Raw genomic sequence first — 21745 nt, forward strand, 5'->3', positions numbered from 1 at the left:
TTTTCTGCCACAGCCGTACCAGTTTTGTACTAGAATTTTGCAAAAATGTGTGTGTGTGTGTTCAGGTGGACAGATATATATTTGCTGCACTTGTGATACAAACCAAGGTCTCATAAGTATTTCTGGATTATTAGGTCAGGATCTTTTGTATACAAAACTGGTATCGCTATGGTATCACAAGTGCAGCAAAGAAATATCTCTCCACCTGAACACACACATTTTTGCAACACTGAAGACACCCAACTCTCTGCCTGCCTTTCCGCCTCCGGGCGCACGGTGGCGCTGTTGCGGAGAGGCGTTAGAGCCTCCGGAAACAGAGGCTTGGGCGGCGGGGGGGGAGGCGCGGCGAGGAACCGGAAGCGTGGGGAGAAGCGGGCGGGATCCGCTCGGGGGCGGCGATCCCCCTCATATACTGCGGGCGAGGGGCTGGCCGGCCTGCGTGTGCACGAACGTCTGAAGTGGGGATCCCGAGCGGGCCTGAGGCGGAGGAAAAGCCCCCCCCGCCCCCCCCCATGCGCAAGATGCTGCTGGCCGCCCTCTCCCGCCTCCTGCCCGGCTCCGCCGCCCGCCAGCCGGTGAGTGAGGAGAGCCGCCGGCGAGGCCCCGGGAGGCCTGGCGGGGAGGGCCCAGGCGCCCGCTCCGCCGTGACCTTGAGGCGGGGCCCTCGCCTGGCCTGCCTCGCGGGGCCGCTGTGAGGGTGAAAGCGCGCGGGTGGGTTGAAGCCGACTCGGGCCACTTATTCGTGGAAGGTTTTGCATTGCACTCTTTATTTTTATTTTTTTTATTGTACAAAAAGTACTTTTTATTTGAAGTGCCTCAATTAAAATATAAACGTGTATGTATGTATAGTCTTTTATTTTAATAATTTTTTTTATTGTTTTCTCATTTTATACATCATGAATTTGCCACTCCATTCTTTATTTATTTTTTTATTGTACAAAAAGTACTTTTTATTGAAGTGCCTCAATTAAAATATAAACGTGTGTATGGATGTAAAGTCTTTTTTTTAATAATTTTTTATTGTTTTCTCATTTTATACATCATAGATTTGCCACTCCACTCTTTATTTTTATTTTTTTTTGTACAAAAAGTACTTTTTATTGAAGTGCCTCAATTAAAATATAAACATGTGTATGTATGTATAGTCTTTTTTTAATATTTTTTTATTGTTTTCTCATTTTATACATCATGGATTTGCCACTCTACTCTTTATTTTTTTTTGTACAAAAAGTACTTTTTATTGAAGTGCCTCAATTAAAATATAAACATGTGTATGTATGTATAGTCTTTTTTTAAATATTTTTTTTATTGTTTTCTCATTTTATACATCATGGATTTGCCACTCCACTCTTTATTTTTTTTTATTGTACAAAAAGTACTTTTTATTGAAGTGCCTCAATTAAAATGTCGAAAAATCAATGAATTGTATTTTTATTGGATCCAAGTGCAACCAGGTTATTAGGGTTTTTAAAGTCAGTCTAGTCAAGGTTAAACACTTTTGTAGTACAATCCTATGCATGTTTATTCAGAAGTAAACCCATTTACTTCGCTGTGAGGGTGAAAGGGCGCGGGTGGGTTGAAACGGACTCCGGCCACTTATTCATGGAAGGTTTTGCATTGGATTTGCCACTCTTTAGATGCACTTTTTCCCCATCCATATACTCAAAACTCAACAATAAGCCGCCATGCAGAGTTTTGAGAATTCAGATGGGGAAAAAGTGTATCTAAAGAGTGGCAAATCCAATGCAAAACCTTCCATGAATAAATGGGAGATAGAATCGGAAATAGCGGCTCCCAGGTCAAGAGTAGCACTGATGGGTACTTAAAATAAGTTTTGAAAATAGTGTCCAACGTTTGAATGTCTGAGCATGATAGTAGCTGATTTTTTTTTCTGTTTTTGTTCTTTCCCAATTCTGCTACTTTAGGCAGCTGTTAGTGAGGTAAGGCTCACATTATTATTTTAACTGTATGTTGTTTCCTCAATTTAACTGACCATATGCAGTTTCGTATGCCATTCTGGTCTAGTTCCTAATCATTATTGTCCTGTTTACTTGATTCGTTTTGCACAATCCTAGCATTTGATCAGAAAACCAAGCTATGAGTTGGATGCTACTTCAATTCAGAAGAATCCATTTTGAAAAGTTTTTCCCTCTTCATGAAGGGGGAACCTTAAATACAACCATTGCAATGGTATAAAATTGTAATACAACTATAATTGGTGGGAACTCTACCAGCATATAGAATATGACATGTTTCCCTAAACTGTACAGTATTCATAGAGAGGGAAGAATATCACCCATTCTAGTATCTTCCCTTCTTTATCTTAATGTTTAATTCTTTTTCTGCCATAGCTATACCAGTTTTGTATACAAAAGATCCTGACCTAATAATCCGGAAATACTTACGAGACCTTGGTTTGTATCACAAGTGCAGCAAATATATATCTGTCCACCTGAACACACACACACACATTTTTGCTACACAGATTGTGAATACTAGTGAGTCATTAAATGCATAATAAGAAGTGATTGTTGCCAATTTGTGAAGGGCATGTACCCTTTTCCATGAATCATAATGGGTTTATGCCATCTTTTGTTCTTTTCCTTGTTTCTTTTGCTCTTTTTGTCTCTTAATCCATCATAAACCCTTTGTACCTTCCTCCTTTTAACCTTGCTTTCTGGGCATCTGTTGCACAAGTTGGTCTCTCTTCTGCATTCAGTTTTTAAAAAATCAGAATTAAGGGGCACTGAATCAAAGGTCTTTGGAATGAAGGGTATTGGTTAAGTTTTTATGGAGTTACAGTGATCTGGAATTAGGAAAACCTCTACTGGCACAGCTAGTTCTGAAGTTTTGGATGGGGCATGGATCAGGAAGACAGTGCATGATGGAGAGGAAACATTAGCAAACATCTGACTGTGCTAAAGTACAGCTTGCTCCAATACCATGATATTCTTACACAATATCCATCGTATACATGTGGGATGTGAGTTCACATGTCAGTGCAACTAAACCTGAAATGGCAAACATAGAAAACAGACATACGTTTATAGCAAATGAGGATCAGCGTGAGACCAGCTGAAGGTTCTTCCAAGACCTGCCCACCGATGGAATAGCCTAGAACCTGGACTGTGCCATCCATTTTCAAGAGTCCAAAAGGACAACCGTAGTAACCTTAATATGCCCTATCGGACTAAAAGGAAGAGCAGGGTTCTGTTTTTGTTTTTTGCACATGTGCTATCAAGAAAAGGGGGGGGCTATCTTACATTTGCATACAAGTTACAATTATGTACAGTAATTTTAAAAACTTGCGTGTAACCCTTTCTGGTGGGATTGTTGTATATTCAAAGTCATCTTCCTTTTGGGGAGATACAGTACTGTATCTTTATGATGTATTTTAATGTTTTTGAGTGGCTTTAGGAGCCAATCTTGGTTGAAGACCGGGTTTTCTTTATTTACTGCTAAATCACTATTTATTCTTGCCTGCTTGCATGGCAGAAGGGTCATAAATATATATGTTTAAACTTTGGCTTTATTTATGTGACAATTTATGTCCCATGTATCTGTAGTCCAAGGCAATTTACACCTAATAGCAGTCAGTCACAAAATTACTGCAAGACAGTACAGTCGTGTCCCTTCACAGGCAGTCTGTTTCAGAGGATGGGGAGGGGGCGCAACTTACAAGGCATGTGCTCTAGCTATCATTGCGCAGACGTGATAGGTAGTTTGCACTGTTGGCAGGACTCGTTGGACAGACCTTAACTGACTCCTGGGGAAAGGAGAGAGATAATCCATGATGATGCTTAGTGTATATATTCCTTTTGGCTCTGAATGCTGTTTGTGGAATATATGGTACAAACTTTGATCATTTTAAATTATTTGACATTGAAGATGGTTTTTTTAAAAAAACCTTGGGGATACTGTGGATGCCTTTTGAAATTTTAAAAACCATGTAAACTTCTTCCCCTTCCCCCTCCCTTTGAATCAAAAGGCTGCCCGTGTGGTTGTTGCATCTCGTAACTACGCTGATTTTGCAAACGAGGCTTCATTTGACATTAAGGTAAGCTGCTTGGTTGTTTTACTTTATGTAGTTAATGTTAGATGCAGGCATTATTATAAAGGATTCTACAAGAATGCTGTTAACTTATTTGCTGCTTACAAAATATTGTAAGTTATTATGTCAACCAAAGCCTTCTACATCTGAATCTGCTGAGCCTTCAAAAGGCAATTTTTTAAAATGTAAAATATGAGCACCCAGCTTGCTGGGGATAGGGGGAAGATGACTGGGGAAGGCACTGGCAGACCACCCCGTAAACAAAGTCTGCCTAAGAAACGTCGGGATGTGACATCACCCCATGGGTCAGGAATGACCTGGTGCTTGCACAGGGGACCTTTACCTTTAAAAAAATATTTTTACCTGCAAAATTTCAAGTATTCTTAGAATTGCAGGCTAAATGGTTGTCAGGTTTAGCATTCATTGTAGTTCCATTTTTTCTTATATGGATAAAACCTTCAGTATTTCTCAGCTCCAGTAGAGTTATATTAATTCAGCTTAATTTGTTCTATTGCTGAAAGTACACACATGGACTACTGTAGTATAGTTTAATCTTTTTTCTATGTGAACGCTAAGCCCTGCCTATATTAGGCACACGGCTCCTGTGCGCTGGACCATACAATATAAGAACAGCCTTACTGTATCTGTTCAGACTGGACCTGTTTTCAATAGCAGCCAGCCAGATGCAGCTAGGAAACCCACAGTCATGGCATCGAAGTACTGGACCTTCCCCACTAATTTGTCCACTCTTCATTTTAAAAGAGGTTGAGCCAGTGACCACTACTCGTTTTGGTGCAATGAATTTGGCAAGCTAATGTAAGAGGAGGCACTGGAGATCATATTGCAAATTTACATTGGTTATTGGAGCATATGAGAGAATTCCAGAAAAAAGTCAGCTTGTGTTTCATAGGTTACAGCAAAATGTTTAACTGTGTGGGTCATGAAAAGTTATGGTTGTTTTTTTTTTTAAAAAAAATGGTGTGCCACAACATTTGATTGTTTTGCAAACTATTCTCTGGATAAGAGGCTACTTGTTAGGACAGAATATGGAGAAACCGAATGGTTTCCAGTTGGCAAAGGTGTCAGACAAGGATGTATTTTATATCCCTATCTCTTCAGTCTATATGCAAAATATATCACAAGAAAACTGGATCAGATTTAGATGAAGGTAGAGTGAAAATTGTGGGGGGAGGAACCTTAACAATTTGAGATATGCAGATGACATCACATAGTGAAGACTTGAAGCAACTCCTGATGAAGGTTAAAGCAGAAAGTGCCAAAGCAGGGTTACAGTTGAAGATTAAGAAGACAAAAGAAACTAATGCTTTATTGTTTTTTTTTAAGCTGACAGTATGTTTATGTGTATTGGATTGATGCTGCAGAGGCAGGGTGGGGATTTAACCCTTCAACCACCCCAGTACCTTTTCCTCACTCCAAATTCTCCTACCCTATCCCAAGTTGCTATTGGCCGTAATATATCTGCCTTTTCCCCTACCAGGTCAAGAAGAACTTATATAGGAGGAATTTTTTTGTATGAGAAGGTTCGAAGTGGTTATTTGTCAGTTTTATTTAGGATTACGTTTGATTAAATCAGCCCTAAATTGTGATTTCAAATTTTTATGTACTGTATTTTATGTATTTTGTTTATATCATCTCCTGCCTAGAGCTCCATAAGGAAGAAAGGCAGCTAATAGATGTTTTAAATAAATAAATATTTTTCCGCTTCAGAAATGTGATCTCCATCACTTGGAGGAGGGTCCTCCCACTACAACAGTTATGACTCGAGAGCAAAGTCTGCAGTACTACAGGACTATGCAGACTATTCGGCGTATGGAACTGAAGGCAGACCAGTTGTATAAACAGAAGATTATTCGTGGCTTCTGCCACTTGTATGATGGTCAGGTAGGTGACTGTGAAGGTTTATGCTCTGCCTTGGGAGCTTGCTCAGTGACCTTGGGCCAGACATATACTCTAGCCAAATCTACTTTACAGGGTTGTTGTGAGGATAAAATGGAGGAGAGGACAACCATGCAAGCTGTGTTAGAAGAGAGCAACCATGCAAACTCCCATTGGGGAGGAAGGCAGGGTATAAATGAAATGAATAAAAAAAATTGCGCACAGATGCCTCTGTACTTACCAAATGGATGCTAAGACCAATAGCTCCTTCTTTTCAATTCCATACATCCAATTTTCTGCCCTTCCAGCCATTGCACCTTCACCTTTCACACACATCCCATCCTTTTTAATGGCATGCTTTCCATTTCTTCCAGCCCATGCTGTTTCCTACCACAACCCATTCTAGGTTCTTTGAGAGTACAGATTCAGACTTGGCTATCAAGAGTAGCAAGTTACTCTTGACAGAAGTCCTAACTAGGCAGACAGTGGTAAGGAGAACACAGACTCTGTATCTTGACAATCACTAATTCGGGCAATTTATTTGACATAGCATTCAAAAAAGTGTTGACAACTTAAGGGAAGGATAAAGTGGAATTACAGACATGGTAAAAGGAGTAACTGAATACACTGCTAACAAAATAACAAAAACAAATTGATACATGGTAGCAAAGGAATAAAAGCACATGGTTACATGGAAATATAATCTAATTGAATCAGCATTTTAGTTGTGCATCCCTAGACATCCTTCTGCCCACTCTAATTTATGTTATTTAAATTATTCTGATAAAGCCAGTTATCTATCAGAGGTTCAGAACTGATGTGACCCCAAAGGCTTTTCACCCCAGGCACCCTAATGAGCTTGACGACACCCATCCAACTTTCTGCCTTGTATTAATTTTCCTTGACTAGGGTGAAGATAGAGGTATAAAGTTCATTTTAGCTTATTTTAATGCCCAATCAGTTTCCCAATTAATGTTCTCACAATATCCTTGATGGTACCCAAAATATCACCCTATGTCTCTTCTGATACCACTCGATTGGGCTCCTCAAAGTTGTGATGCCACATCCGGCCTTCTGGCCTCTCAAGGTTGCTTGTGCCAGCTTGGTTCCTAGATCTTCTTATGCCTTTTACCATGTGAAGCATCTCTTGTTGAATGTGGGGACCTTCAGGTAACTGTTGCTATACAAGAGTCTTTATGGGTACCCTTCCTTTAAACCCTGTGGGTGTGTAGTGTTCCAGGATTGTTCTGATGCTTTGTATAATTCAGTTCAGATGTCATTAATTCTGGGAATCTGGATGGGCTTCTCAGGGCCCTCAGTGTAATTAACTATATTCCCAAGTCACTCTTTATAGACTTTATTCTTTTTCGAAACATCATTTCATTCAGTTGACGTAGAATTAAGAAATAACATTAGGCTTTTGGGTCTTTTCTCAAACCTTCTCGTTTCCACTGACATCCATATTTTTTTAGTTTCAAGAAACACATTGGCTAGACAGATGCTTTTAACATCTAAAGTACAAGGAGTTTATTTTCAAACTACTTTGCCTGTAACGTTAATTAGAATGCACTTGAAAATCCAACAATATATACCTTTAATTCAGATATACCTGATAATTATATTCTTTCAGGATCCAATAGGAGGCACTGTTGGGATATCAAAAGAAGCCTGCTTACAAGGCACATGACCATATACAGGGAAATTCTGGTACCCAGTGATATTTATGTAGTGGCACTGTCTTGTCTTTTAGAAAGGAAACTGTCATCTTCACAGAACTTGGTGCCTGAGTAATACTGGTTTCTAAGGCAAAACACTCCAAAGGGCTTGTCTGACCCTGTTCACTCATATTGTCTACTAATAGCTTTTCAGAGGAACATGCATAAAATCATGCTTTTCATTGATAGTAACACACCCTGCTTCAAGATAGATTCCATCTGAGCCTATATACTTCAGGTTTCTTAAGGGGGGCTTACTAGGTTGCCAGGGCCATGTTAACACATTGGTTTGGCCAGCTCACTCTGTGGTATTTTAATGGCAGCAGCAGTGAAGAAAGGAACAGATAACTAAAATTCCGCAGAGTTAAATTGGCAGTTGTGAAGCTTCAAGGAAAGGTGCTACTGCCATCTAAATTTTGATAATGGTTAACTTTTTGTTAACTTCCTTATTTGTGTATGCTGAGTGCAAAATGCCTATAATAAAGATGAAAAACTTGCAATCTGGAGTCTGTAAAATATCAGAGAAATAATTAGGAGAAAGAGCTCTGACATTTTCATAAAATATTAGCTTTTGTGTTCTAGCTAGTGGGTAGCAGATATACAGATTTTTCCTTGCTATCTCTTAACTTTAGGGTCACATGATACACAATGATTTGGTGTAATTACACTTTTCCTTTTCTGCTTAATTCCTGAATGAACTGGTTGTTCAGAGGTTATATAATGCTTTCCATTTTATTTTTCACATGTCGATTATGGCATTGTATGCTTTATTTCCTTTATCACAGGAAGCATGTTGTGTTGGACTTGAGGCTGCCATAAATAAAACGGATCATTTGATCACCGCCTACCGGGTTCATGCCTTCACGTTAACGCGTGGTGTTCCAGTTCGTGAAATCCTTGCTGAGCTCACAGGTTTGTGTTCAGTAATATAGTCAATGAATAGACCTAGGAGACTAAGGTTCAAATCTGGAAACTACCTAACTTTCCTAGGAAGGTGTTGCAGAATGTGCATCTTGTGGCCTGCCTGTCCTGCAAGAGATTCACTCACACATGTATGTACACCACTAGGTAGTTTTACACTTTAATTACTATGTCACTATAGTTTTAAACACTTCCATTGCCATTTCTGCCTGTGAAGCTGCAACACTGGCCATGATTTATGCTGCTCTCTTAATGTACCTCTTATACATAATGTGGTAACCTTAAGGCTAGATGATGGTACTTTATATGGGCCTGCCCCTGAAATCACCTTGGAAACTTCAGCTAGTGCATAGCTGGTGCACAGTACACTGTTCTTTGATTGCTCTCAGGAGCTAGGTGGAGTATGCATACCGTTCTATTTTGGTTACTGATTCCAAGTTCAATTCAGTGTGCTCTTTATTACTTACAAAGTCCTTTGCTGTACAGGACCCACATATCAAAAGTACTACCTTTTCCTCTGTGTCCTGCTGCAACAGTTTGCATCAGGGCTTCTGAAGATGCCACCCTGCAGATGGGAAAAGGTAAACGGCCACTTGCAGCCAGGTGTTCTCTGTTGTGGCTCCCGGTTTGTGGAGTGGCTTTGCCTGAGGAGGTCTAGAAGTCTCTCTCACTTGTATTATTCCACAAAATGTGTAAAATTGAATTGTTCTAGAGAGCATTTTTATGAAGGGAATAGTGTTGTAGTTTATTGCACTATTTGTTGTCTCTATTATCTTGGCCGTATTGCATTTTCTTCTAATTTTAACAGCTAGCCAACAAGGGAAGGACAGAGTAGACGGAGGAAGGCCTTGTCCTTTCCCGACACCTGTGGTCACCTTATTAGACTAAAATACCATTTTCTTTTAAAATCATTTTAGGTCGTAAAGGTGGATGTGCTAGAGGTAAAGGAGGATCTATGCACATGTATACGAAAAACTTCTATGGTGGAAATGGAATTGTTGGTGCCCAGGTAAGGTACATGAATATAAACGCAGTCTGTTGGGCAGAGAGGAAGGGTTAGGCCTGAGGCAGAAATCCAGAAGTGAATCAGGTGCACGTAAGCACAGTTACTTCAGTGGGCTTAAGCATGCCAGATTTGGGCTGAATGGCTAAGTGTGGCCTACTCCCTTAGTGTTTCAGCCAGTCAAATATCCTTACCATTAGTGCTGCTTACAGTTTTACTGTAATATAAAGTTTATAATTTGTAAAGGCCTTCTAAAAAAGCAGAAGTCAAATGTATATTTAGTAATATTAAACAATTTCCTTTTTATTCATCATTGGTAACGGGAAGCTATCAATAATTATTTCAATGAACTTTTTTGTTTGACCAGATCTGTGCCTTGTAATTCATTTCAGGTTCCCTTAGGAGCTGGTATTGCCTTGGCATGCAAGTATTTTGGCAAAGATGAAATCTGTGTTACTTTATATGGAGATGGTGCTGCCAATCAGGTAAATGTTCAGTTAGAGATGTAGGTGAAGGGAGGTAGTTTTGGGAAAGTAAAGATATGGGTGGACATAGGAAATTAGCTTCATGTTCTGGAATGGAATAAAGCTGTTGTGCTTTCCCCACCCAGCCTGAGTAGCACGAAGTTATTTCCATCCACATGTATAAAACAGACTACTTGGTTTGGACTACTAAGACACATCTTTTGAATGTTTCTTGGATAACAGTTGGTCATTACTAATAACATTGAAGCATTACTGTTCATGTAAGTTTTGAAAAAGGGGGTTGAGAACAACTACAATCATATAAATTAATGGACGTAAACTGCAGCCTGCCATGGGGTCCACATGCCACCAACTGCATTCGTTGCCTGTTTCTAAAGGGCTGGTTTGACCTTTCAGGTCTCAATTGCATTAGAATTAAGGTACTTCATGGGTTACCTCCATCCTATATACTTGACGATGCTTTGAGATCAGCTGCTGGTACCCTGTTCTGCATGCCTGCATTAGCTGAGAGGAGGCTGGCTGGGATGTGGGATGACGCTGTTGCACTCAAATTATGGAACACTGTAGTCCAGGCCTTTCAGATGTTGAGATTTTCTTATTCCAGAAGGCTGTTAATGGGTCTTTGCACTGCCTTTTTATTTGAGATTGTTTTATTTGTGTTTGTGGGGGTATGTGTATTTAAACATTTTTATCCTGCTTTCTCAAGGACCCAACATCAATAATACTGGAAATGAAAAAAACAAACATATAAAATGTAGCAAGGTCAAAGAAAAGTCTCTTTTGCCAATTTTTAATTGTTGAATTTGTTTATATAAATTGTTTTTTTGTTCCTAAGTGTGTGTTGGTTTTTACTCCTGTTTAATTGCTGTTTTGTTTTCATTTTGGATTTCTGTTGGCTGTTCTTTTTTAGATTATATTGGACTGTTGCTTTAGATGTGCTATGTTGTTTTAGTGTAATCATACTAAGCCACCTTGAGAATTATCTATACTAGAAAAATTTGATATAAACTGTGTAAATGCCAGTGTTGTCCTAAGCAGTCATACCCTTCCAAGTTTGTTGAGGTCCAGTGGGCTTAGCAGGGTGTACTTCTGCTTTGACCAAGTTTTTTCCCTGAAATCAGCTAGATTATCTTTGCTAAGTGAAAAAATTTGAAAGGCTGAGTATACACAATACATTGGTTCTTGTAGATTATCCGGGCTGTGTAACCGTGGTCTTGGTATTTTCTTTCCTGACGTTTCGCCAGCAGCTGTGGCAGGCATCTTCAGAGGAATAACACTGAAGGACAGTGTCTCTCAGTGTCAAGTGTGTAGGAAGAGTAATATATAGTCAGAAGGGGGTTGGGTTTGAGCTGAGTCATTGTCCTGCAAAGTATTAAAGGTAATGTGCAAATCATTGTCCTGTTGGAATCAAGATAATGTGCTAATGAGGGTGTGATTCTTACAGGACAGTGAGGGTGTGATTCTTACAGGACAATGATTTGCACATTACCTTTAATACTTTGCCTGCCACAGCTGCGGGCAAAACGTCAGGAAAGAAAATACGGTTACACAGCCCGGATAACCTACAAGAACCAACGAACTCTGACCGTGAAAGCCTTCAACACTATACAAAATACAGGTTGGATAATTAGGTGAGGGAAATGAAAAGAGAATTTTAAAATGTACCAGATATTTTCTTTTTCCAGGGTCAGATATTTGAAACATTTAACATGGCAGCCTTGTGGAAGCTGCCGTGCATTTTTATCTGCGAGAACAACAGATATGGAATGGGTACGTCGGTAGAAAGAGCTGCAGCCAGTACAGACTACTATAAAAGGGGAGACTACATTCCAGGGCTCAGAGTAAGAACAATCTTATTCTCTATTTTGAAAAGAAGACTAGAGAGACGCTGCATTGAAATGACTGTTAACTGGGACTGTAATATTAAATTTCTGCCTTAATGTCAGGCTGCTATCTCGGTTTCGTTATTGCCTCTGTCTCTGTGCTGTATTGTCTGCCCCCCAAGGTCGCATACCTAGGCCTGGGAACTCAGCTCCTGGGAAACTGTATTCATGCGTGTAATCTCCCGCCTTTCCTGCCTTATAATATCTCCCAGCTAGTGAGCCTCTCATAGCTGTCATTTTATTCGTTTGCACTGTATGCCTATTTGATCAGTAAAAACCATCTGTTTGGACTCTATATGACTTTGTGGTGATTTCTGGTTCTGTGGGCCAAGGGCTGACATTATGACAGCTATAAGCTAGTTTAGCGAACAGTTGATGGTTACGCAGGCGTTGTAGAACTTCCCTGACCAGAGTCACATGCTCGTCCACAGTTTTTGAATAAATGAGAATGTCATCTAAGTAGACCACCACCCCACGATATAGAAGGTCATGTAGGATTTCATTGATGAGTTGCATGAAGACCCCCGGGGCCCCTTTTAATCCGAATGGCATTACAAGGAATTCATACATCCCGAAACAGCTAGAGAAGGCAGTGAGGTGTTCATCTCCTTCGCGGATACGGACTCGGTAGTAGGCTTCCACCAAGTCCAATTTAGAGAACACACGGCCTTCCTGTAATTGTCCCAAAATATCCGATATTAATGGGATAGGATAGGCGTTGGTCTGGGTAACCGCATTGAGCTTTCTGAAGTCAATGCACAGGCGAAGGTCGCCCTCTTTTTTTGCTGTGTATGGACAAGATTTCAGTCCCATCGCTCCTACAGATGAGGTAGAGGGGGAGGGGAACCCCGACATTGCCTCCTGGGCACACGCCCTCCGTACCACTTGGCCCTGGCTCGTTAGCAACCTCGACCGGGCCAAACGTAAATACAAAGCGCAAGCTGACAAACATCGCTCCCCCGGGGGCGATCTGCAAGTGGGTGCTTTGGTTTACCTTTCCACCAAAAATCTCCGTTCCACCCAACCGTGCCATAAGCTCAGCGCCAAATTCATTGGCCCTTTCCCCATTACTCGGGTCATAAACCCTGTCACAGTGGAACTGGCTCTCCCCAAATCCTTGAGGCGTGTGCATCCTGTTTTCCACATAAGCCTCCTCAAACCCCATGTTGCTTCTCCACGGTGGCATCCGGACCCACCGCCTGCGCAACCCATCATGGTGGGGGGGGAAGAACACTTCGAAGTCTCCAAGATCCTTGACTCCCGTATTCACCATGGCAATCTGCAATATCTAGTTCGTTGGAAACATTTCCCCCCTGCCTATGACGAATGGGTGCGCGCACGGGATGTCTCCGCCCCCGACCTCGTCGACGCCTTTCACATTGCTTACCCGGACAGGCCAGCCCCCTTGCGAACTGGGAGGGGGCCTTGAGGGGAGCAGAATGTCAGGCTGCTATCTCGGTTTCGTTATTGCCTCTGTCTCTGTGCTGTATTGTCTGCCCCCCAAGGTCGCATACCTAGGCCTGGGAACTCAGCTCCTGGGAAACTGTATTCATGCGTGTAATCTCCCGCCTTTCCTGCCTTATAATATCTCCCAGCTAGTGAGCCTCTCATAGCTGTCATTTTATTCGTTTGCACTGTATGCCTATTTGATCAGTAAAAACCATCTGTTTGGACTCTATATGACTTCGTGGTGATTTCTGGTTCTGTGGGCCAAGGGCTGACACTTAATAGTAATTTTGTTTTTCAATAGGTTGATGGTATGGATGTTCTCGCTGTAAGGGAAGCATCGAAATTTGCTGCTGACCATTGCAGATCAGGAAAAGTATGTTTTAGTTTAGTTGCTCATAGTGTTATAGTGTTTACTTGGTTTTTCTCATGTGGGTGTAGCTCAGGTGTACCTAGAGTCTCAGAGTTAAAGAAATTATTCTTGTATTTCCAACATACACATCTAGCCAAAGATAAAAAAGTTAGGTGATGCTCCTAGTTTCCTGCTCTAGAGTTATTCCAAATCCAGTTTCCAGTATGTGATGTTCATTCAGGCAAGAGGTAGAAGTTTGTTTCTATAATAGAATGTAGTGGTGCAGTTGGAAGGGTAATCCAAAATTTGTGGACCTCTGAAGGACGGCTTTTATTAGTATAGCAGTCTAACAATAGTAATTTTATAACATGTCCTAAAGTGCTCATGTGCAATTAACAAGTTTTGATTAGCTGGCATTATATTTAATTAAAATATTATCATAAAATGTAATTATTTTCTAACTATTAAAACTTCTGGTGTTTTTTTAGGGTCCCATTGTGATGGAGCTACAGACGTATCGTTATCATGGACATAGCATGAGCGATCCTGGCATCAGGTACACCAAACAGTCTTTTTTAAGACATAGAAGAAAGCTTCTTTTTTCTCCTGGTACATGACTGTGTGTTGGAAAAACAGTTGAGTTTTCAGATAGGCCTTTAGCTTTTGTACCAAAATCTTTTTGTGAGAACCAGACTTCTGAATTACTTTGCTTACAAGCCAACAAATGAGATGTATTTATTGGAGAAGGCTGTGGTATTCAATAGTATAAAAGGGATTTTTTTTAATATACAAAATAGCCTACCACATGCAGAGGGCCAGAATGTGAACGTATAATTGACCTAGGCTTACTCTTCACTTTAAATTATTGAATGACACGTATTAACAATAGAACTCAACAGTTTAAAACAATACAGGCAACACACATCTAAAAACAGCAGCTAATGGGCAGTTAGTTTTAGAATCAGTACATAAGCAGTTCCTCAGTGGAACAGGCTTCCTCAGGAGGTGGTGAGCTCTCCTTCCCTGGAGGTTTTTAAGAGGAGGCTAAATGGCCATCTGTCAGCAATGCTGATTCTGTGACCTTAAGCAGATGATGAGAGGGAACAAATTATAGCGTCCTTGAACATCGACCCCCGCCTTCTATATCTCATTAAACAACTCCACACAGGTACCTTTTGCCAGGTCAAATTCTCGGATGAAGGCCACTTAACACCCAAAATTCCCACCTCAAAAGGAGTGAAACAAGGCTGCATTTTAGCCCCGCATCTTTTTAATCTATTTTTAGCTGATCTTCCAAACATTTTTAACTCAATTGATGGTCATTCCCCTAAGATTGGAAACCTGAGAATTCCACTGTTACTTTACGCCGATGACGCCGCTATTTTATCTTTTACAAGGGTCAGCTTATTAAGACACCTACAACTGTTCGCCGATTATTGTAAACATAACAAATTGCAAATTAATTATGCCAAAACCAAAATTCTAGTTTTCACCAAAAGCTGGCATCTTTCAAAATGGTCCATCGACAGTGTACCAATAGAGCAGGTCAAGACTTTTAAATATTTGGGTCTCACTTTTAACTACAATTTAACTTGGACAAATCACAGAAATAACGTCATCAACTTAGCTAAATATTCAGCATCACAGATTAAACGATTTTTTATTTAAAAGGGAACCAATATGTACCTGCAGCTATTCATGTTTTTACAGTTAAGATTTTGGCGCAACTACTGTATGGAATACCTGTCTGGATAGAAGCATTGAATAAAAATTTGGAAGCTGTACAGACTTCCTTCCCCCGCCAAATACTAGGACTTCCTAGTTGCGTCCCATTCGAATCGATCCTTAGTGAAACTGGAATGATGACTTTAGAGACCAAAGCTTGGCTCTTAACTTTTAAATACTGGATTAAGATTCATTTTTCTCCAAATGAAAATAGTCTTACTCCCTTTTTATTAAAAGAAGCTGCAGATACAGAGTGGTTCACGCTTATCCCACACAAACTGAAAGCCTTGGGATTAGATATAGACAATTTATTGATGCCGGACAGCCAAACCATTTTCCGAGTTATTAAGCAAAGACTACTTGACCATGAAAGACAAACAATCCTGCCTGCAACTCCTTTATCTTGATCATCATCCAAATTGGGTCTTTCTGCCAATTTTGGATTCCTCCAGGATTACTTCTACTTTCTAAGTGATCCTTCCCTCCGCAGGGCCTTTATGCTAGCTCGACTAAATGCCTTCCCATCGGCGGTTTTTTTCGGGAGATTTAGTGGCACCCCTTTGGAAAAGAGAATTTGTGGCCGTGGCTTGAATCAGATAGACTCAATTTATCATATTTTATTGAAATGTGAAATGCTAGCGGACCTGCGTACTAAATTTTTAATGCCATCAACTTTTGATAGGAACTCTTCCCTCCACTCTTTGTTTAGACTTTTACTGAACGGGTATGATCCAGAAACTACAGAAATAGTAGCCATGTTTTTGAAGCAAGCTCTAATGATAAAAATCAAACAAAATATAATAGCTGCTATTCCGGTTACTTGTAGACACTCGTTTTCTATATATACCTTATATTCACTGTACTCCGGCATACCTCATTTTATTCAGATCTGTTGCTACAGATTTCGATATTGATGTTTTTATCATTTGTCAAATTCTGGAATACCTTGTACGATTTGTTATGCCAATAAAGATCCCACTGGTGCGTGAGCCCCACGCTGTGGCATCCCAGGGCCAGTGGGGATGCCCTCCGCGGCGGCATAAGTGCCCGTTGTCCCAGGATGACCAGGCACTTACACTGCTGCTGGGTTCATCAGCTCCTAAGCTGACTCGGCCACCCCCCCTTCAGGAATGCACAGTAAGTCACTGCGTTCCGATTTCTTTTCTTCTTTTGCATCTAGTATGATGGGTTATAATCACTCTCAGTGCAGAGGTGCAGCAGATTTCCCTGCTGTCAGTGAAGGCATGCCCAGGAGAGTAATTCAGGCAGAAACACAGGATAGGAGTTTGCTCTTTGTGGGCTGCTAGTTATTTTAGGATATGGGCCTTCAGTTGTAATTGCGGGGAAGTGTACATTTCAGCTATCTGATTTGGGAAATAACTCTTCCAGTCTATGACTTTTTAGTAGCCAGTAGGGTTCACAGCATATATGAGCAATTATTCTTCAGTGGGCAAATGGATACTGAAGAGCTGAAAGCTACTTTTGCATCATTCAGGCATGGTTGTTGGTAATCCTACATAAACCAGACATGATCAGATGTGAAAAGAGACATTGTAGGGGTTAGTGTTGGACTATGATGATCTTGGTTCAAATCCTCACTCACTGTATAACTATGGCTCTCTTTGCATAATCCCCCTCACAGGATGATTGTGAGGATAAAATGCACGAGGGGAAAGAATTGTGCTTGCAGCCTTGAGCTCCATGGAAATGCAGCAGCTAGCTAACTAGCTAGCTTTGAGTAGCTGTCCTCTTGTGAAGTACAGGTTGAGTATCCCTTATCTGGACATCCAATATCCAGACTGATTCGAAAACCGGACCTTTCAAGCCGGCATACGGGCCTGTGCCACCTGGCCTCTCCTGACTCACATCTATGTTGCCCGGCCTCTCTGAAGTCTGTTGAGGTAGTTACACCTTTACTTTCTGATGGTTCACTGTACACAAAATTATTTAAGAAATTGTTTAAAATTACATCCAGGCTATGTGTATAAAGTGTATATTTAAACATATATAAAACATAAATAAAGTTGAGTCCCATCCCCAAGATACTGAATTATGTATACAAAAAAATTCTAAATTACGGAAGGATCCGAAATACGGACCATTTCTCGTCCCAAGCAGTCTGGATAGGGGATACTCAACCTGTAGTTCTTTCAAACAATTTGTTAGGCTTCTGCAGTGTTTTTCACCCACTTCTCTTTTTTCAGCTACCGTACAAGAGAAGAAATTCAAGAAGTGCGAAGCAAAAGCGATCCCATTACTCTCCTGAAGGACAGAATGGTGAACAACAACTTAGCTAATGTGGAAGAGTTAAAGGTAATATGACTTTATTCCAATTTCCATGGAAACAACTAGGGTGTGCAAAAAAAAAACCAACCCTGGTTTTTTCAAATTAGGGCACATTGGACCCCCCCCCCAGTGGTATTCCCAATATTCACGAATTTCAATACCAATATGGTGTTCAGATTCGGGGAGGGAATCTGAATTTTTTGATCCCATTTATTTCTATGGGGAAGTTTTCCAAGTGGCTGGGGTTATTGTTTTTGAAGGTACAGGCACCAAAACTGCAGTGGAGCTGACCTGTCCTTTAAATAACCCCCAAATTTCAAGTAGATTGGACCAAGAGGCCCCCAGCCATCCTGTTATTTCCTGTGGTAGAAAAGAAAAAACCTCCAAGCGGTTTCCAGGCAAGAGCCATGCCTGCAAGTAGCAATCACTGGTCAAATCATGCCTCCCATGGAAGAACCAACACAACAAGCCCAAAAAAACCATTGCAAAACCCAGTAGAACCACAAGCCAATGTGCCAAGCCAAACAGAACCCATGTCAAACTAGATAATTTCTACAGTAGAAACGGAAGGGGTGGGGCATTTCTGTAAGCACAGCAGAACCAATGACAGTGCACTGGTACCCAGCAGAATCCAATGCTATTCTGGCAGCTCAAGCTCAACAAAAGTAATGTCAAACCAGAGAATCTCCACAGAACCTGAAGGTGGGGGTGCAATTTTCCAAGTCCAGCAGAACGAATAGCAATGCGCAGAATGCCCAGCAGAACCTGGGGCACTCTGGCAAGTGCAAGATCAATAGAACTAATGTGAATTCATAGAAGAACAAACCCAAGCACTGAACAGTGAGCAACACTAAAAACAGCTAAGGGAACACAAAGCAACTCTTGCAAATGGGGAAAAAAACCCTCTTGAAACTGACAAACTTGAAAATGACAGAAGCTGCCTGGCAAGCCCGTACAACTCATCTGACTCAAAAACAAAGGAAAGAAAAGAAGAGGGGGGAAAACCAGTTCCAGTAAATGCCGAATATTTCTGGGATTTTTAGGGACCATGTTTTAATGGTCCAAATGTATATCCCAAAAAATACTTTATTGGTATTTTTTTGGATATATTCCGGTTTCCATAGCGATATTTGGTTTTCAGTATACTGATAATTGGGTCCTGAAAAGTGCCGGACATACTCAGAGCCAGCATTTTCTGTCTCACAGACCTGTTTTTCTTCAGTGATACAGTTAGGGAACTAGAGAGGCCCCTTGCCCATCAGCCAGCTTTCGCAAGCTGATGTTGACAGGATCCTGCTCGCAGTTAGGCCTACCACATGCCTCCTTGACCCGTGCCCTTCTTGGCTGGTTAAGGCCAGTTGGTAGGCAGTGTGGGCCCCTCTGGGAGAGATTGTTAACTTGTCCCTTAGCTCTGGGACCTTCCCAGAGGCATTGAAGGAGGCCGAGGTACAACCACTCTTAAAGAAGCCATCACTAGATCCCAAGGATCTAACCAACTACCGCCTGGACTTCTTTGCCCTGGAAAAAGCATGGATTCCCCCCTGTACAAAACAGTGAGGACAAGTAGGGTGATTGGAGGCACCTTGATCCAATTTGCTTGAAAAACAGCAACTCCACCTGCTCCCACCCTCCACAGAGTCCCCCCAGATGGAATAAGGGACCTGGACAATTACCAAATTCTGGAAGGAAAAAACATCTGAATCTGAATCCTGAAACTGTATTGGTTGGAGGCCTGAATAATCTGGAATACTGGTATAGATACCCTGCAGAATATCTGTTTTCCCCAAGTGCACATCCTAGCTAGACTAGTTGTTAGACTAGTATCTGAGACTCAGGTTCAAATCCCCACTCTACTGTGGAAGCTTGTTGGGTGACTTTGGGCCAACCTGTAAGCACTTGTCCCGTGATAATCCCATAAACAAACATCCACAGATGTGTAGTCCAAAAGAGAGTTGATTTATTGGAAGATCTACAGGTTTACAGCAGCTAAGAGTCAAGACGGCACTAATGAAAACTAGAAGCACGGAGCAGGGCCTAAATCAGAAAGCACAAAACATTTCAGGATGCCATGGCAACCCCCCTCCCACTGAGGTACGATTCCCACAAAGTCCTGAGACAACAAATACTTGGCAGTTGAGCCGACCTTGAGTCAGCACCTGGAGAAAGCACAACATCCTCTGTCGGACCATGCCTGGCAGTTTCTGTACACTGCTCAGGCTGGGCCTGACACAACCACACACTCTCAGCCTGGCCTACTTTACAAGATTGTTGCTAGGATAAAATGGAGGCGGTGAGAGCATTGTTGCAAGCCACTTGGGTCCCCATTGGGAAGAAAGGTGGGTATTAAACCTCGGATTTATGCATTGAAACCCAATGCTGTAGCTAATTCAGCACATTGTAGGAACAGTTAGAGTAGCCATTGCTATACTTTATACACGACTTTCATATGTTGTAATATCACTCTTTGAGTGAGTGACACGCTTATTTGTGAATAGAATTACTCATATTTCTAAGCAATACAAAGATTAGGTCTGTCTACTCTGATCTGTAGTATGTCCTAACATGTCCCATTATATTGGAAACGGCTTGTACATAATCTCATTTCAGAAATTTAATCAATTTCATAAATAATTTAATAAATAATAAAATGTACACACTTTTTCAGTAGTTGCTGGTTGTTCATAATCAAATGCACAATATAGGGCACAGTGTTCATTTATACATAGGTATCAGAATTACTCATATGAGGTCAGGGTTTCATTTCAGAAAGGACAAAGAACCCCTTTGAAGCACCTTTACTAACTTGTGAAATCTGTATGTAGTGGACTTTATGTGGCTTAATAGATTAATCACCTTTATGGATATAGAGGGGAGGGGAGAGTTTGCTATGCTTTTGTTGACATTTTCCTCTTCTCTCATGTAGGAAATTGATGTGGAAATAAGGAAACACATTGAAGATGCAGCACAGTTTGCCACAACTGATCCAGAACCACCTCTTGAAGAACTTGGCAATTGCATTTATAGAAATGAGCCACCCTTTGAGGTGCGTGGCCCAAATCAGTGGATCCGGTATAAATCTGTTGGCTGATATGAAAGTTATAACTTCAGCAATAAATTAAAGGATGGCTGTTGTACTGAGACTTAATTTTTGCATCTTTTCTGTGGAATAGGAACCAAATTATTGCTCATCTACTTATGCAAAGAGGATTTGGCAGCAAAATAAACATTGCATTGGGTGAGAAGATAAACTAACACAGTCCTGCGAGACTGAACTGCTCAACAAAAGAACTATATCAAGCAATGTTTATTAATTTGTAAACAAGCTTAGTCATGATCTGTATTGCTTTGTTTATCAAACTTATCTGGCAAAAGAGGATGAATGAAATCTTTATGTACAGTAAAATATATTAAAGCCTCCTGAAAATATACTTTTGGTGTGCTTTCTGACCCTCCTCTCCATTTTTTAAAGAATGTTAAATTAGTTTCAGTGGATTGGATTGAGCACTCTGCCAGCAAAGTGAAATTGCTTTGGACCAACCCACTGCTTCTATTTTGAATTTTAATCTTGCAAAACTTTTCAGTGCCTTTACAATTGAATATTTAAACTTCAATTGTCCTTTAGGATCACTACAAAATGTTCAGGTAGTCTGAAGGTTTTGACTAATGCCCTTTTCACTCATAAAATTTAAACGCAGTAAAGTATTGATGAATAATGGTAGAGTGGTAAAAGTTGTGAAAAGCAACTAGAATTGAACCAACTTAACTTTAAATACGAATGGTTAAAAAGTGCACATGTCAAGCTTACTTTAAAACTTATCTATATTAAAAAAACGCAAGCAAGTTTCCAGTGATTGCACTTAACATACTTTTGAAAAATGTTCATGATTTCAAATATTGATGTGTGATATGATGCTTAACTATTACAATGAAATGTGGTTAAGTTTAAAAAGAAATCACAAAACAGCATATTGTGCAAGGATGA

The 21745-nt window shown here is 40.7% G+C and overlaps 1 protein-coding gene across 1 annotated transcript; it reads left to right on the plus strand.

Moving 5' to 3' along the window:
• Positions 1-521: 521 nt before the first annotated feature.
• Positions 522-20991, plus strand: PDHA1 (pyruvate dehydrogenase E1 subunit alpha 1). Its single transcript, XM_056861800.1, has 12 exons — positions 522-575; positions 1926-1940; positions 3989-4057; positions 5780-5953; positions 8448-8574; positions 9501-9592; positions 9979-10071; positions 11757-11912; positions 13705-13776; positions 14241-14308; positions 17682-17790; positions 20687-20991. The coding sequence occupies exons 1-12, from the start codon at positions 522-524 to the stop codon at positions 20849-20851; spliced, it is 1194 nt and encodes a 397-aa protein (XP_056717778.1). The 3' UTR covers positions 20852-20991.
• Positions 20992-21745: the final 754 nt, after the last annotated feature.

This window comes from Euleptes europaea, chromosome 16, assembly GCF_029931775.1.
Source record: "Euleptes europaea isolate rEulEur1 chromosome 16, rEulEur1.hap1, whole genome shotgun sequence".
Lineage (NCBI taxonomy): Eukaryota > Metazoa > Chordata > Lepidosauria > Squamata > Sphaerodactylidae > Euleptes > Euleptes europaea.